The 18,499-nt window shown below is 43.1% G+C and overlaps 1 protein-coding gene across 2 annotated transcripts in view; it reads left to right on the top strand.

The window, feature by feature from the left end:
* Positions 1–18,499, top strand: part of LOC126457904 (ATP-binding cassette sub-family C member 4-like) — a 201,593-nt gene that overhangs the window by 169,007 nt on the left and 14,087 nt on the right. For both annotated transcript variants that reach the window (XM_050094579.1, XM_050094580.1), the window contains exons 23-24: positions 6,704–6,864; positions 7,664–7,793. In XM_050094579.1, coding sequence (XP_049950536.1) covers positions 6,704–6,864; positions 7,664–7,793 — 291 coding nt within the window. The remainder of the gene's footprint in view (positions 1–6,703; positions 6,865–7,663; positions 7,794–18,499) is intronic.

Raw genomic sequence — 18,499 nt, 5'->3', positions numbered from 1 at the left:
ACTATGACCTTTACTAATTCCTGTGTTGTCTGCCCCTGGTAGCTGTGTGGTCAGCGCGATGGAATGTCATACCTAACGGCCCCGGTTCGATTCCCGGCTGGGTCGGAGATTTTCTCCGCTCAGGGACTGGGTATTGTGTTTGCCCTTATCTTCATCATTTCATCCCCATCGACACGCAAGTCGCTGAAGTGGCGTCAACTCGAAAGACTTGCACCAGGCGAACGGTCTACCCGACGGCCGGCCCTAGCCACACGGCATTTATTTTATTCCTCTGTTATATGTTCATTATTAAATTTTTTGACGTAGGATGTATTACTTCTGTACTATCGCAATGAAGCAAAGGTCCATACGGTTAATCTGTTTCTGCTAGCGTAATGAATGTGCAGGGTCACTATTTATTTAGAGTCGCACGGAATGATCCGTGATTGATAGGTAATTCGGAATTAGTTCCATTAATAGCACTTTTCTAACGATAATTATTGTTTATTGTGCTTGTTAGTAACTAGTATATTCTGATCAATATTAAGCCCAAAATGGAAAAAAAAATTGTGATCGTAGAGACAGTACGAGAATGTCCTGCGTCACGCAAAAACTTTCTTCTTGTTTGCTACGTCAGTTCCTCAACATAATTGTGATACACTTGTGCTGTAACAAAGTCTCTCCCCAGGTGACACAACTGTATTGTAACCGTACTAGACTTACCAGAGGAAGCTACGGTACAGAGGGCTCGAGCTACACTACTGGCCATTAAAATTGCTACACCACGGAGATGCCGTGCTACAGACGCGAAATTTAACCAACAGGAAGAAGATGCTGCGATATGCAAATGATTATCTTTTCAGAGCATTCACACAAGGTTGGCGCTGGTGGCGACACCTACAACGTGCTGACATGAGGAAAGTTGCCCGCATCTCGTGGTCGTGCGGTAGCGTTCTCGCTTCCCACGCCCGGGTTCCCGGGTTCGATTCCCGGAGGGGTCAGGGATTTTCTCTGCCTCGTGATGGCTGGGTGTTGTGTGATGTCCTTAGGTTAGTTAGGTTTAAGTAGTTCTAAGTTCTAGGGGACTGATGACCATAGATGTTAAGTCCCATGTGCTCAGAGCCATTTGAACCATTTTCTTGAGGAAAGTTTCCAGCCGATTTCTCATACACAGACATCAGTTGACCGGCGTTGCCCGGTGAAACGTTGTTGCGATGCCTCGTGTAAGGTGCAGAAATGCGTACCATCACGTTTCCGACTTTGATAAAGGTCGGATTGTAGCCTATCGCGATTGTGGTTTATCGTATCGCGACATTGTTGCTCGCGTTGGTCGAGATCCAATGACTGTTAGCAGAATATGGAACCGGTGGGTTCAGAGGGTAATACGGAACGTCGTGCTGGATCCCAATGGCCTTGTATCACTAGCAGTCGCGATGACAGGCATCTCATCCACATGGCTGTAACGGATCGTGCAGCCACGCCTCGATCCATGAGTCTACAGATGGGGACCTTTGCAAGACTACAACCATCTGCACGAACAGTTCGACGACGTTTGCAGCAGCATGGACTATCAGCACGGAGACCATGGCTGCGGTTACCCTTGACGCTGCATCACAGACAGGAGCGCCTGAGATGGTGTACTCAACGACGAACCCGGGTGCACGAATAGCAAAACGTCATTTTTTCGGATGAGTCCAGGTTCTGTTTACAGCATCATGATGGTCGCATCCGTGTTTGGCGACATCGCGGTGAACGCACAAAAGAAGCGTGTATCCATCATCGTCATACTGGCGTATCACCCGGCGTGATGGTATGGGGTGCCATTGGTTACACTTCTCGGTCACCTCTTGTTCGCATTGACGGCAATATGAACAGTGGACGTTACATTTCAGATGTGTTACGACCCGTGGCTCTACCCTTCATTCGATCCGTGCGAAACCCTACATTTGAGTAGGATAATGCACGACCACATGATGCCGGTCCTGTACGGGCCTTTCTGGATACAGAAAATGTTCGACTGCTGCCCTGGCCAGCACATTCTCCAGATCTCTCACCAACTGAAAACGTCTAGTCAATGGCGGCCGAGCAACTGGCTCGTCACAATACGCCAGTCGCTACTCTTGATGAACTGTGGTATCGTGTTGAAGCTGCATGGACAGCTGTACCTATACACGCCATCCAAGCTCTGTTTGACTCAATGCCCAGGCATATCAAGGCCGTTATTACGGCCAGAGGTGGTTGTTCTGGCTACTGATTTCTCAGGATCTATGCACCCAAATTGCGTGAAAATGTAATCACATGTCAGTTCTAGTATAATATATTTGTCCAATGAATACCCGTTTATCATCTGCATTTCTTCTTGGTATAGCAATTTTAATGGCCAGTAGTGTATCTAGGAATACTTCCAAGCGACATTCGTGCAAAATTAATCTTTTTCCTATTTGTTGAGTTCCCCATATAACCAGCTGCTTTTCGTATGCTATGAAGCCGACCTCGAGGAAGATCAGTTTGGATTCCGTAGAAATACTGGAACACGTGAGGCAATACTGACCCTACGACTTACCTTAGAAGCTAGATTAAGAAAAGGCAAACCTACGTTTCTAGCATTTGAAGACTTAGAGAAAGCTTTTGACAATGTTGACTGGAATGCTCTCTTTCAAATTATGTAGGTGCCAGGGGTAAAATACGGGGAGCGAAAGGCTATTTACAATTTGTACAGAAACCAGATGGCAGTTATAAGGGTCAAGGGACATGAAAGGGTAGCAGTGGTTGGGAAGGGAGTGTGACAGGTTTGTAGCCTTTCCCCGATGTTATTCAATCTGTATATTGAGCAAGCAGTAAAGGAAACAAAAGAAAAATTCGGAGTAGGTATTAAAATCCATGGAGAAGAAATAAAAATGTTGAGGTTCGCCGACGACATTGTAATTCTGTCAGAGACAGCAAAGGACTTGGGAGAGCAGTTGAACGGAATGGACAGTGTCTTGAAAGGAGGGTATAAGATGAACATCAACAAAAGCAAAACGAGGATAATGGAATGTAGTCGAATTAAGTCGGGTGATGCTGAGGGAATTAGATTAGGAAATGTGACACTTAAAGTAGTAAAGGAGTTTTGCTATTTCGGGAGCAAAATAACTGATGATGGTCGAAGTGGAGAAGACATAAAATGTAGACTGGTAATGGCAAGGAAAGCGTTTCTGAAGAAGAGAAATTTGTTAAGATCGAGTATAGATTTAAGTGTCAGGAAGTCGTTTCTGAAAGTATTTGTATGGAAGTGAAACATGGACGAAAAATAGTTTGGACAAGAAGAGAATAGAAGCTTTCGAAATGTGGTGCTACAGAAGAATGCTGAAGATTAGATGGGTAGATCACATAACTTATGAGGAGGTATTGAACAGAATTGGGGAGAAGAGGAATTAGTGGCACGACTTGACTAGAAGAAGCCATGGGTTGGTAGGACATGTTCTGATGCATCAAGCGATCACCAATTCAGTATTGGAGGGCAGCGTAGAGGGTAAAAATTGCAGAGGGAGACCAAGACATGAATACACTAAGCAGATTCAGAAGGATGTAGCTGCAATAGGTACTGGGAGATGAAGCAGCTTGCACAGGATAGAGTAGCATTTAGAGCTGCATCAAAACAGTCTCAGGACTTAAGACCACAACAACAACATGAAGGCACAAACTGTTTGTGCGTATTACAGCCAGAAAAGGTAACTGCTATGTCTCAGTGATATAATGATGGACCGAAAATCAACCAAGTATCGAAAAACTCCAAGTCTTGTACCACCAAAGATAGTGGCAGATGACAGAAGTTTCCAACAATTACAGGGAATGTTTAAAAATTAAGCTGAAAACTTTCATGGTCTAAGCGAACCTAAGTTTAGGTGTGTTATCCCGAAACTGAGCGCTACGGTCGCAGTTTCGAATCCGGCCTCGGGCATGGATGTGTGTGATATCCTTACGTTAGTTAGGTTTAAGCAGTTCTAAGTTCTAGGGGACTGATGACCTCAGATGTTAAGTCCCAAAGTGCTCAGAGCCCCCCAAACTGAGTATCAGGAAAAGAAAGTTCAACAAGATTCCTGCATATGCGGAAGTAATCGAATAGCAACACAAGGAGAAGAGTTTGTGCGGCAAATAAGATACGTGCAAAGTACTGAATGGACTGTTTATTGGTCGTTAATAGTGAGGAGTTGACGTGCGGCCTAGGAGAAAAAAAAGGGGGGGGGTATAGAGTCTTTGATTACTGTTCAGAAAGCCTTCGGTCCAGAGGTCGACTCCAGCCAGTCTTTCCATTTTGAACAAAAATCATTAGCAATGGCCACCGAAGACTTCTGGGATTAGTAGTTGCCCTCTTTCTGCCAAAGAGGGCGGAGAAGTGGACAGAGGTCCAGGGAACTCTCTTGCCCTTGGGTTGGAAACAGCCCCAACAAGGCGAAACAAGCAGCAGTGATCAACGCCATGAGGATACAGATGACAACAAAAACCACTGCATTACATTTAATGTGTATCCACAGGACATGTGGCCTGTAACAATCTCTGCAGATGCAAAATATTCCGGAATAGTCCCCCATTCGGTTCTCCGGGAGGTGACTGCCAAGGGGGTGGTGACCACTAGGAAAAGACCTAGTAACCAACGAAAGAGTAACGTTCTTTGAGTCGGGACTGGAGTGTAAAATGTTTTAACGCAGAAAGAAAACTGAGAAGTGTGAAGGGTAAACATAAAAGTTCAACCTAGGTATAGTGGGGGTCGAAGTGAAATGGAACGAAAACAAGGACAACGACTATAGGCTAATATCAACAACAGTAGAAAATGGTATAACTGTAGAAGGGTTCGTAATGAGTAGGAAACTAGGGCAGAAAATGAGCTACTGTGAACATTTCAGTAAAAGAGTTGACGTGAGGGAGATGAAAATCTAATAATCATGGGGGCCTGCAGGGGAAGGAACAGGAGAAAAAGTAACTGCATGGTATGCGCTTGCAAATAGGAATGAGAGAGGAGAAAGACTGAGTTCTACAATAAATATCAGATGGTAATAGTGATTACTGTGTTCAAGAATGACAAGAAATGGAGGTATACGTGGAAAAGACTGGGAGACTTGGGAACATTCTAGTTGGATGATGACATGGTCAGACAGAGACCCCGTAATCAGATATTAGATTGTAAGACATTCCCAGGAGCAGATACAGACTCGGAGCACAGTTTAGTGAGGATGAAGAGAAGGATGAAGTTCAAGAGAATCGTCCGGAGGAATCAGTGTGGAAGGAAGTTGGTTACTGAAGTACTGAGGAACGACGAGGCGCGTCTGAAGCTCGCTAAGGATGTGTATACTGCGATGCGGAATACCAGAGTAGGCAGTTTAGTTGAAGGGGAGTGGACATTTCTGAAAAGGAGAAATTACAGATGGTGGACAGACAACACAGGTATAAGGAAGGAAACTGCGAAGGAACCATTGGAAACAGAAGACATGCTTCAGTACTGATGGACGAAAGAAGGAAATACAAAAATTTTCAGAGAAAGAGATGAATATAGCAATATAAATCCCTTGCGAATGAAATAAATGGGAAGTGTAGGGGAGCCTAGGTGAAATGGCTGCCAGGAAGATGTGCCTAAATCGGAAGAGAAACGATCGTCGGGTGGACTGATACAACATACAGAAAAGTACAAATAACCTTCGGTGAATTATAAGCAGTGCTAGTAACATTAAGAGTGCAATGGGAATTCCATTGTTGAATGCATAAGAGAGAGAGAGAGTAGAGGGAAAGAGTACATTGAAGGTCTCTGTGTTGGGAAGGGGGTGGGGGACGAGGAACCTGTCTGACAACGTGATAGAACTAGGAGTCGTTATGGAAGACATGGGGTGTCCAGTGTTAGAGTTAAAATTCAAAAGAGCTCAGGAAGAATGAGATCAAATGTGGGCAGAAGGGATCAATAACATTGTTCTTTTTTTTCTACTTTTTACCCAGACCTCTTTCGTTGGCGGGTTTAAGTGTCGTATGCACAAATTTGATAACAGACGAAACATATTATATATGCCCTACAGATGGCGAATAGTGTCCTGGGACACGTTATGCCACGCCTGCGCGACCTGTTCACGTTGTTCTGTAAGGGTTGTTAGTTGACGAGTCGCACGAGTCGCTTCTCGTCACAACAAAACAAGTTTGGTACGCATGGCCAACAACTTATTAGTGGAATTTCTAGCAGAAATACACAATTAAGAAGTGTCCCAGCATAATGTGCTATGTCGAGTGATTATAAACTGAAGGAACTGCAACATTTACATTAACGAAAAGTTGGTAATACATTTGTTTCTGCTGTACACACTGCAGAGAGTTGTGTATCATTTATTCGTGAAATTATTAAAATCGTTATTTTTTTCTTTTTTTTCTTTTTTTTTTTTTTTGTACGTGGTATAATAATTTGCCAGCCGCGCTGGTCTAGTGGTTCTAGGCGCTCAGTCCGGAACCGCATGACTGCTACGGTCGCAGGTTCGAATCCTGCCTCAGGCATGGATGTGTGTGATGTTCTTATGTTCGTTAGTTTTAAGTAGTTCTAAGTTCTAGGGGACTGATGACCACAGATGTTAAGTCCCATAGTGCTCAGAGCCATTTGAACCATGTTTTTAAAATAATTTATTTGGGAATATGTAGCATTTCACAATCTAAAATATCAATACCATCTTATGTGATTCACGACTTTGTATCAATTATACTGACGAATTTTCAGGTGGAGCTCAAATCCGGTATACAGACGCTAGACTTCCAGGTGACGGAGGGCGGCAGTAACTTCAGCGTGGGCCAGAGGCAGCTGCTGTGTCTGGCGAGGGCCATACTCAGAAACAACAGGATCCTGGTGCTCGATGAAGCAACCGCCAATGTCGACCCAGAGTGAGTGACGTGATCCACACAGTTCCAATGTTTGCTCCCAAAACTCTCTTCTTCCAATTTATACGTATCTTTATCCTTACAATATTTAATAAAAATTCATTTCTCTGCCTTTTTTCTCAACCGTATTTATGTGAGCCAATAAACCGTGATAACGCCGCTGATGGAAAAAGAATTTCATTTGTGATGGAAGCTGTAGAGTTGTCACAGAACACTATTGAAATACTAGGTCTCTAAATTGACTTGCACTCGTTTCGAAAAACACGATGCCTTTGATTCAAAGATTCAGATTGAAATTCCCTGGGCATCTATAACAGACTTTCTAATGGGCTATAACAACTTGAAAGCAAGGTGACAGAGGTTAGGCCGCATGCAGAGGCCCATACACATTCATTCATTTTTCCCTCGCTCTCCACCTGAGTACCGAGCGAGGTGGCACAGTGGTAAGCACACTGCACTCGCAATCGGAAGGACGAAGCTTCAAATCCGTGCCCTACCATCCTGACTTCGATTTTCCGTGATTTCCCTAAATGGCTTCGGGCAAATGACGGGGTGGTTCCTTTGAAAGGCCACGGCCGACTTCCGTCCCCATACTTCCCTTATCCGATGAGATCGATGACCAAGCTGTTTGCCCCCCCCCCCCCCCCCTCCAAAAAAAAAAATCAACCAACCAACCAGTCTCCATATAATAGGACAGAAAACAACTAATACTGGTACGAAGTACCCTCTGCCAAACCACGCACAGTGGAGTGCTTTTATTTCTGATTTTCTCTGATGATCTGTAAAATAACTTGTGTTCCAGGACAGACGCTCTGATTCAGACTACAATTCGCAGAAAATTCAGGCACTGTACAGTGCTCACCGTAGCCCACAGGCTGAATACCGTTATGGATTCCGACAAGGTTTTGGTAATGGACGCTGGAGCTATGGTGGTAAGTTGAAATATTGTTACTGAAACGGTAGTTGAATAAAATCACATTATCTGTAGCCCATCAGCCATCTTATTTCAAGTAACACAAATTATAGGAATCATACGTAATGTTTGCTTATCTAATTTTTAATTGCACCTGATGTTTCGCTGCAAGTACTAAACCGTAGACTACAGGACAAACAAAATACCTTCCCAGTGCGTATGATAACGCTTCACAGATAACAGTGCTTTACTAGACATGGTTGTACTGCCGTTGATAGCTCGTCATCACACGAGAAACTTTTCAGTTTGAGTAATCTCTAAAACCAAGGATGTCAATAAGCATGAGTTATTAAATATTTAACAAAAGAAATCAAAATACTGTTATACATTCAGCAATTTGTCGTTTGTTTGGTTGGTCATGCCCTGAAGTATAATATGGAAACAAACATTTCGAACTGACGTAGGGACCGATGGGCCTAGCAGTCTGGTCCCTTCAATCCCACAAACCAACCAACCGATCTGACGTAGGTTGTTCGTTGTTAATGTGAGTCGGTGGCGATTATTATTTTTCATGTAACTTGCTGCAGCCATTCTCTAATTAGTGACACACAGAACATCTTTATTGTTTCACAATTCGTGTAGCACTGTCGCAGACGAATTGTGGTTAACAATTAATGTAAAAGTACAATGAGTAGTAAGGGTAATTTAGGAAATTGTCAGTAGGCAGCAATGTTGTTGTATTTTCTCCCTTTGTCCTTCTTTTACTGGGCCAGACCGTGGAGACCACACGACGTCACGACTGAGACCCTCCACTCCATTCTGTTTCCTGCAATGCTTCTCCGTTTGTACCAGGATTCAAACTTTTGAAAGTCTTCTTTTACTTAGGATTTTGCATGGCAGCTGCGCCATTTACTTATTTGTTCATGCCATCCCTTACTGTCGTTAATTATACATCCTATCCACATGCTTATTCTGTTCTGGGGTACTGTCCTTAACCAGCCCAAAAATACTGGACAATAGTTTTCCAAAGTGGACAAGTTTTTATCACCTGGATTCGCTGTCTCTAACAAGTCTGTACATTACCTGAAAATTTATTTCTCAAAAGCAAGGAACTGTTTTAGGTATGACTTTCTTGAGCTACAAGTCTCATACCGCTAAAGACTATCGGTGTGTGTAAGGACATTGTAAAGACCTAACGTGAGCTATCGTGCTATTCTCCGAGAGCCCTATTGTTTTTGCAGAGACCGTGAATCGACCGCTATGCGAGTGGCCTGTGGTTTTAAACTCTGTCTGACTTGATACATTCTCTGCGAGTATGGTTTCCAGCAGAGGCGGTGAGCACGTGCGCATCAGGCTCGCTCGTTGCCCGTGAGCTGGACAGCTGTTGGGCAGTGGGGCAGCGGGCGACTCGTGCACTAAGCACAGACGCTCGCGAATGACGTGACTCGTAGCTCGATTGAAATCATCGGAGTGTGGTAATGAATGACCCGCCACTCAAAACTGCACCCACAAGCACACGTTTAAGGGGAAACGGAACGCCCTATCCGCATAATGTAAAATTAGGTTCTGTTTATGATATATTATCTCAGAAACTCCGCAAACAAAAGTTTAGAAATTTTTAGGGCTCATAAATAAATTGCTTATGTAAATGAAGAAGTTGTGGCAATTTAGTGTTATTTTTTCCCTCTGAGCTTAATTTTTCTTTTAAATTTCAGTCCTATTTTCCTGATAAAATGTTAGAAACTTCATTTATCATATTAAAAATAACTTCAGGTGATACAAAATATATGTTTAAGTATACCCTGAAAATTTCAGCTTTCTGTATTGAGTAGAAGCTGAGAAAATGTATCTTTTGTATTGAAAAGAATAATCATACGAAAAACCGAGTCCAAAGGTGGACCTTAAAACATGCCTACTGCGTAGTGTGGATCGTCAGATTCTCTGCTTCTTCAGTTCTAGTTTCCTTTTTGCTAATTTTCCAGTTTGTCTTACATCTCTATTTTATATCTTTAACTTGTTTTCCGTATTTCTCAATCCCTCGCTATCCAAATTTCACACCGCTCAACAGTGTGAGAGGCTACACCTAATCCTAGATATTGCAGCACTTCACACTTACTAACTTTGCCTTGATTGAAGGTAGCAGCGGCACCATACACCACAAAGTGTAGAGCATATATGACCACAAGCAATTTTTTGGGTAAGCGAAACCAAATGAAATTTTTTACAGACTCGTTTGCATTCTGTGCCCTGCCCTGCAAACACTTTCGAAGTAGATCAATGTTTGCCAAGTGTTCTGGTACTGGCTTCGCTGCCTCCATAACTGCAATAAGCGGACTATTTCTATGATTACATTTTTCGCCAGTTGCTACTGTTTATTGTATTTGAACCAGCCTGTCGCACGTGCCAGGCATAGTCCATGTTGAGGATCATCATTGTTGGACAGTGTATGAAAATGCACTGTCCATACAGCTTTCATTGTACCTACAAAATGAGTATTTTCCCTAACTGCTGTATCATAATAATCTTGGAGCCTCTTTATAGCTGACGCTGACGGACTATCCTTGCCACCAATTGGTGTTCTATCACTGAGGCAAAGTTTTCGCTAGAGACTACTTCAGGTTTTGAAGATGGGCCCCTATTCTCTTCTTCATATGCCTCATATATTCAAGTGTCTTTATTTTTGCACCATCTTTATATGGTTTTAATGTCACAACTTCATTATAGGCTGTGCAGTCTCCGTCGCCTAAGTGATTGGCGTACCGTACATCATAACATAGATGACAGAGTTGAAAAAGTTTGTTTACTCCAGTCACTTCCATGGCTCCACTTGCACCACTGAAATTTGCTGTACAATTGTCTAAATGTAGTTGATTTTGTCTTTCTGGACACCTAGAAAATTTGTACGTAATAGCAAGATCAGTAATTTTGTCTATGTCCGCACGTGCGGCTGTGATGACACAGTTTATTGAAGTGTGCCCTCGCTTTTGACAATTGTCATGAAATGCTGCACTTACGGCCCTTTCAGTGTCTCCCCTCCTCTCCGTCCGAACAAGCCTCGAAAGGCCTAACGGTACCGACCGGGTGCCGTGTCATCCTCATCCCACAGGCGTCACTGGGTGCGGAGATGGAGGGGCATGTGGTCAGCACACCGCTCTGCCGGCCGAATGTCAGTTTCCGAGACTGGAGCCACTACTTCTCAACCAAGTAGCTCCTCAGTTTGCCTCACAAGGGCTGAGTACACCCCGCTTGCCAACAGCGCTCGGCAGACCGGATGGTCACCCATACAAGTGCTAGCCCAGCCCGACAGCAATAACATCGGTGATCTGACGGGAACCGGTGTTACCGCTGTGGCAAGGCCGTTGGCCCTTTCAGTGTCACAGTCTATGTTTTCTAATCCTGCTTCCGCTACTACAATTTTCATACATTCATTGGCAGCATCATCAGCTGCAGACCCTAATGCATAATTATAATTGCTAAATTTGGGTGGGGAAGGACGCAGGTTCATTACTCCACATAGCATATCCTCGGCTGCTTTTCCCATCCCATTGTAGTGTAGGCCATATATCAATCTAATATTGTAACTGTGCAATTTGGTATTATTGTCACGTGTAATATGGCAAGAAAAAAAAACTAGCGCTATATTTACAACACAAATAAATTAACTCTAAGTCTGCAACTACTCCGACATTTTTTATTTCTAATTTCATGTCTTCACTCTTACATTTTTTGCCCAATACCTGGTTCTCAGCAACACTTTTTTCTCCAGTCAACACGGCGTTTAAATACTCTATTATTTTGCCTAGGCATTTTATAATTATTACTCTACACTATTAGCAAAACTAATCGCTTTCTCACAGTAATAATAACACTTTATCGCCACAATCCAAGTGTATGAACACAAGTATACAGCAAGAAAGAATCGCATGAAACCAATTGATACCAGGGTAAGTAAAACAAAAAGTAACCTCCTTCAACTTCATATTTCGTTCGAGGGAATCACTAGCAGAAAATTTATGTCTAACAGGACAGTTTTAATGTGTAGGCGTTCATGAATGTTAGCTTCGAACTTCTTTACGCTTTGATGCTAGGTCCTTTCTTCTCTTCTCCCACAACTAAGCTAATTAACTTCTGACAGACAGTTCGATGGATATTTTCTTTCTTTTCTTCACTCAGGTCACAGAGTTCTTTGAAACTGCCTTGTAATGACAATTCTGTAGTTCGTTACCGACTTATTCTTTTAGGAACGTTCATTCAGTAATTTAAGAACTGTATTGACATGTCAACTTTGGCCTGAAGGTAGTAAACTACATCCCCACGGTGCTACAAAAGACAGCGTTAGTTCTGCTTCACCCCCCAGGCCTTTAGTGACTTATTTAAAACAAATTTAAATATACAGCTCACTATGTCAGGGTAATACGAAGATATTATTTCCTGCTTGTTTTTCTCCAACAGCAAAGTTTCAATGTCTTCTTTTGTGACTGGAATGAGACCAGCAATATATAGAAATAGGAGGACTGAAGAAGAGTAAACACCCTGTATTGCTGTGGCTCACGTTTAGATTTCACCGAATAGATTTGGACGGTCCCTAGCGACTCCTCCCTGCAAACCAGAGCAAAAATTGCGCTCGCACTACACATCACCTTCAGTGTTGTTGCAGCGCCACGATAGTGAAGGGTTCGATCGTCCAGTGTGTGTGTCAGCGGAGGCACAGGCTGTCAGAAACGTCATTGTGCTGCACATCGCACTGCAGATTGTTGTTTCCGATGGCGAAATGTGTGTAAATGAACGCCCAAAAGAGAGGGGTGGTTTCATTGAAGCCCTTTATGTCGTTACGTCGGGCGTCTTCATGTCGATTCTAAGCGACGGTGTGTCTGAAATGTTTTCCTCGGCCACCCATAAGAAAATCGCGTGATTCAGTACTGGGCATCGCCATTCTGACCTTCATCGCAGAGGCGTCAAGGGAAAGGGTGAGATGTTGGTGAGAGGGCGTGTGGCGACGTTCCCACCGTGTGACACATCCACATCATTAAGCAGCCTTACACCTCATATGAACTTTTGAGTTCTGGCCTTGTTATTTTTCGTATGTGTCGACAACACCTTGCTGTTTGGGGGGTCACTGAGCCAGACGTTGCGTCGCTGGGCGACAGGCATTCACCCCATGACTGAGGAAAGCTGTAGGCACTTTTGAGTCAAATTTCAAACTTCTGCGTCACGATTGGGGGAAGACGATGTAAATAAAAAATTACTCTTTAATTCTTTTGCGCAGTGTAGATTCAACAAGTAGTAATGTTGTTTCTAACCCTGAAAGAGTGGTTCGGTGTGGGGCGGCGTAGGGATGAAGCGGACAGCGGTAGTCGTCGTGGGGTTGTGGACCACTGCGGCTGCGGCGGGGACGGAGCCTCTCCCTCGTTTCTAGACCCCCGATTAACATACAATACAGTACAATACAATGTTGTTTCTAATCTTGCCATGAAACCAGAGCATTTCATAAAACATATAGTCCGATTATGTGTCTGAATGGATTTATAAATGCCAAGCAATTCTTCACTATGGAAATTTTCATATAATTTGAGCCTTGATGCTTTGTTCACCAATGTACTGTACGTGTCAGACGTCCTGCTGTTGATGAGATTGTTTATGTTCTGGCCTTGGTCCGTTACAAATGTTATTTTGCTTACTTCCAGGGAAGGTACACCGATCTCAGACACTTTTTCGTGGGATTCCGTAAGAATATTTTCACTTGTCTTTGTAACATTTTGAAACTTTTTTGTGAGTAGCACATTGTTTCCTAGTTTACAACGTCCTCAGTGGCTACCCAAAGCTGTACGTCACAGTAAGATAATGTATTTTGTGATGTTTGTCAGTCTCAAGATCGCACTCCATAGTACACTCGTTCTGGTCAATGGCTTCCTTTAATTTAGGCAACATCTCAATTCTCACTTCACTGGCGATGTTTTTTATACGTCGAGACATTTCTTGGAGTTCTGCACTCACTGTGCCCTTCTTGGTGCCAGTGCTAGCTAATTCTTGTGAAAGACTAATAAACCATTCTCAAGTGACAAAGCTGAAGGGTCGTACATTCAACACACATATCAGTTCGTATTTGTCACTGATTGTGTCTTTATCGCTTTTCGAAGCTGTTGTAGATGTCGCTTGGATGATAATTTCGAGCATATGTCTTTCCAAGCTCGTGGTATTTCCCCTGTATATCCTGAATTACTACCAGCTACTAGAAGACTGCTATTAATACTACTTTTAGACCTACACTGTATGTAAGGCAAAATGCAGACTCAAATTAAAAATTTCCGCATCTAAATTGCTCCATGATGCTTGTTAAGTGTTACCAAGATATCTCCAACATCAATACAAAAAGGGTATTGATATTTCAATCTGAGAATGCGATATTCATGATTCATAGAATAAATTGATGTCACCTGACATTTTTGTAAGTTTTTCAGTACTGCTTCGTATTGGGAACAACCAGTTTGCGGGGCAATGAAGATAATGCATCACAGTATGACCTAAAAAATGTAGCTTAAGTTATTAACAACGTAATACTGCTTTTGATTTGCATTTGAACTAGACATGTTAGAGGATAAATATAAAATTGGTGCCTAAAAGATGATTGTAAACTCTCTTATTAAGTGCCCCAGTGCTATTTTCATGACTATATATATATGTGGTAAGCCGAACTTTTGACGTTTACTGTAATACTCACTAATCAAAATTATGATGCGAAGGCTCTAAAACGTTTGCAGACTGTATTTCATATAATCAACTACTAAATAACACCAGAATCTAATCAAAATATGCGATGTAATGACTCACGCACACATTACAGCCAAAAGAAAACTATTTAAATTAACTAAACATTATTTTGGGAAGAGAAAAAGAAGATGTTTTGACATATTTTATTTATAAACAAGGAGAACTTTCCCAATGTTTACATTTGTTACAGCACAACCAAAGATACTCTTGGAATATGAGATATGTAAGGACAATATATTAAAAATACAATCTTTGTCAATAAAATAAAATTATTTCTTAATACAAGTAACTATTTTGAGTACAAAACACATGCTTGTTGCTGATCATAATACACAAGCATAATTACAGATTTCTGATTGTGAATGAAAATTCAATTTTTTGGTCAAAAATAAAACTGTACAATTTCTCAAAATATGTAATATTTCAAGCACTTAACTCACACTGCACTCTAGATTCAATTTGCAGCTTAACAAGGATCTGGTTCAATGGAGCAAGTTCATCATATAGGTAAGAAATGAGGGATGCTATGATTATAAATACCTCATTCAACGTCAAGCAAACATATGTGTTTCTCTTTCAAGTGACAGAATGTTCTCATACACAGCTTTCCCATGCTGCAATTGATTCTTTCAGTTTATTTTCCACAGCTACTGAGAACTACAAACAGTCCCATGCTTCTTGATGTTTTTCATCAGTAGGTATTATGTCATAATCGTGTGAATTATTGCCTACCGTTTTTGATGCAGGTAAAAAAGATAATCACTCTCCCAGTTCATTCCAATGGACAGGATATCCACTGCCGATTTCTTGGAGACCATCTTCTAATCATAATTGTCAACTTGCTCATCTTTACCAACCCAAATTCTCCTTCTTTGTATTCCTCATCATCATTGGCATCATTAGCAACATAACTTGCTTCATGATGATCACCATCATCATCATCTTGCCCATAGTTATCCTCTTCCTCTACCGCTGCAATATCTCCTCTTTCTACTTTGGTAAATACACTCCTGGAAATGGAAAAAAGAACACATTGACACCGGTGTGTCAGACCCACCATACTTGCTCCGGACACTGCGAGAGGGCTGTACAAGCAATGATCACACGCACGGCACAGCGGACACACCAGGAACCGTGGTGTTGGCCGTCGAATGGCGCTAGCTGCGCAGCATTTGTGCACCGCCGCCGTCAGTGTCAGCCAGTTTGCCGTGGCATACGGAGCTCCATCGCAGTCTTTAACACTGGTAGCATGCCGCGACAGCGTGGACGTGAACCGTATGTGCAGTTGACGGACTTTGAGCGAGGGCGTATAGTGGGCATGCGGGAGGCCGGGTGGACGTACCGATGAATTGTTCAACACGTGGGGCGTGAGGTCTCCACAGTACATCGATGTTGTCGCCAGTGGTCGGCGGAACGTGCACGTGCCCGTCGACCTGGGACCGGACCGCAGCGACGCACGGATGCACGCCAAGACCGTAGGATCCTACGCAGTGCCGTAGGGGACCCCACCGCCACTTCCCAGCAAATTAGGGACACTGTTGCTCCTGGGGTATCGGCGAGGACCATTCGCAACCGTCTCCATGAAGCTGGGCTACGGTCCCGCACACCATTAGGCCGTCTTCCGCTCACGCCCCAACATCGTGCAGCCCGCCTCCAGTGGTGTCGCGACAGGCGTGAATGGAGGGACGAATGGAGACGTGTCGTCTTCAGCGATGAGAGTCGCTTCTGCCTTGGTGCCAATGATGGTCGTATGCGTGTTTGGCGCCGTGCAGGTGAGCGCCACAATCAGGACTGCATACGACCGAGGCACACAGGGCCAACACCCGGCATCATGGTGTGGGGAGCGATCTCCTACACTGGCCGTACACCACTGGTGATCGTCGAGGGGACACTGAATAGTGCACGGTACATCCAAACCGTCATCGAACCCATCGTTCTACCATTCCTAGACCGGCAAGGGAACTTGCTGTTCCAACAGGACAATGCACGTCCGCATGTATCCCGTGCCACCCAACGTGCTCTAGAAGGTGTAAGTCAACTACACTGGCCAGCAAGATCTCCGGATCTGTCCCCCATTGAGCATGTTTGGGACTGGATGAAGCGTCGTCTCACGCGGTCTGCACGTCCAGCACGAACGCTGGTCCAACTGAGGCGCCAGGTGGAAATGGCATGGCAAGCCGTTCCACAGGACTACATCCAGCATCTCTACGATCGTCTCCATGGGAGAATAGCAGCCTGCATTGCTGCGAAAGGTGGATATACACTGTACTAGTGCCGACATTGTGCATGCTCTGTTGCCTGTGTCTATGTGCCTGTGGTTCTGTCAGTGTGATCATGTGATGTATCTGACCCCAGGAATGTGTCAATAAAGTTTCCCCTTCCTGGGACAATGAATTCACGGTGTTCTCATTTCAATTTCCAGGAGTGTATTTTGATTTCTTTGATTTTAATGTCTTCGCCCTCTTTCTCTTGCTCTGACTTTCTCCTTCTTCTTATCATTTTTCTTCTTTTCTGTCCAACATACAGTTTCTAGGTATTGTCCGAACTCTTTGTAAGAACTTTACTATCTGTTTCTTGCCAAGTTTCCCAACTTTAAATGTACTATCCAGCTTAAACACTGCAGCTAGTTTGTGGAAAAATTCTTTTATCTGACTTCAGCTAATGGGGAATCAATTCTTTTGACTCTCTAAGATCTGCTTAACTCGCCAAGCTCCACATTCTTCACCCAGTATACAGGAAGAAAACATCTGACTTTGACTAAATATTTACAGATTTTTTATACATCAGCATTGCTTTGGGAACTTTGTGCAGTTTAATAGCACTTTGTTCTTCTCGTTTTTTACAGCTTCCAAAGTTTGACTTATTTAAGTTTCTTTGTGCCTGATAACCTTCTATTCCTTTTCTTTCTCCGTGTCAATTTATAGTTGAAAACTCGAAAAAAAATAATATACTAAGCAGGCAAGGGAGTGATAACAAATCCAAACCAATATGCACTGAGAACTCAAATAGTATGGTCCAAAACCTGATAGTAAGTGTCAGCCATTGGACATTAAACAGTATTCTATCGCCAAAATATGAGGTGTGTATGTACAGTGGATCTCTGCAATTGGATCATAAATTGTATTTTGTATGCGCAGTGGATGACAGCTATTGGGGTGTGCATCAGTACTCATACACAGATATCAGCTAGTCTAATCATTAAATTGACGAGGCAAGTTGAGATGTGTTCTGACAAGTTGTGACTTGTTCCAACAAGCAAAAGTGATTAGCCAGAAAGTTGAGGCTTATCAAGCCTATTTCAGTGGTTCACACGCACGGCATTGGAAAATGCAGTGGTTCAATGAGAAAGGTGCTTATCATCTTCAGGTGCTTACTGCTGTATTGCTGTTGACACTTGCAGTACATGCGCTGTTCGTTATAAAAGTGCAGGCACCAATGGATGGGGCTATAACTTCATCGTAGATGAATCTACAGGACGTCGATATCCAAAGTCGTGAGCTCAGCACGCATATGGGCAGAATTGTGGTGTCCAGCATAAGCTTCCTGACCATAGCTCTCCGTCTGCGTGGATTCGTTGTATTCGTTTATCTATGGCAGACGCTGCCTTAGTATTGCCATTGATGGTTCTCATGCTTTGCTAATTTGAAATATCATGTCTCTGGTCTCTGTTAATCAGGCCCTTAGTTATCGTATTTCGACAGATTTTTAATGCAGGAATCCCAGCGCGCCGAGGTGGACGGCAGGATCTTTAGCTGTCTGTGGTTCATGCTTTATCCCGCGTCAAGACAATGTTCATAAACATAAGGTATTTCTGGCTGACATAATCTTGAATGATTTCTATGTTCATTGAATCTATCTTCAACAGCGCGATACGTGTTGCCAACGTATGATTTCTCACACTCACATACGATGTTACATATTCCTGGACTTCTTAAATCTAGGTTGTCTTTAACGGGA

Source organism: Schistocerca serialis, chromosome 2, assembly GCF_023864345.2.
Source record: "Schistocerca serialis cubense isolate TAMUIC-IGC-003099 chromosome 2, iqSchSeri2.2, whole genome shotgun sequence".
In the NCBI taxonomy this organism is placed as follows: domain Eukaryota; kingdom Metazoa; phylum Arthropoda; class Insecta; order Orthoptera; family Acrididae; genus Schistocerca; species Schistocerca serialis.
The sequence above is the reverse complement of the archived record's forward strand: the minus strand, read 5'-3'. Positions and strand labels throughout refer to the sequence as shown.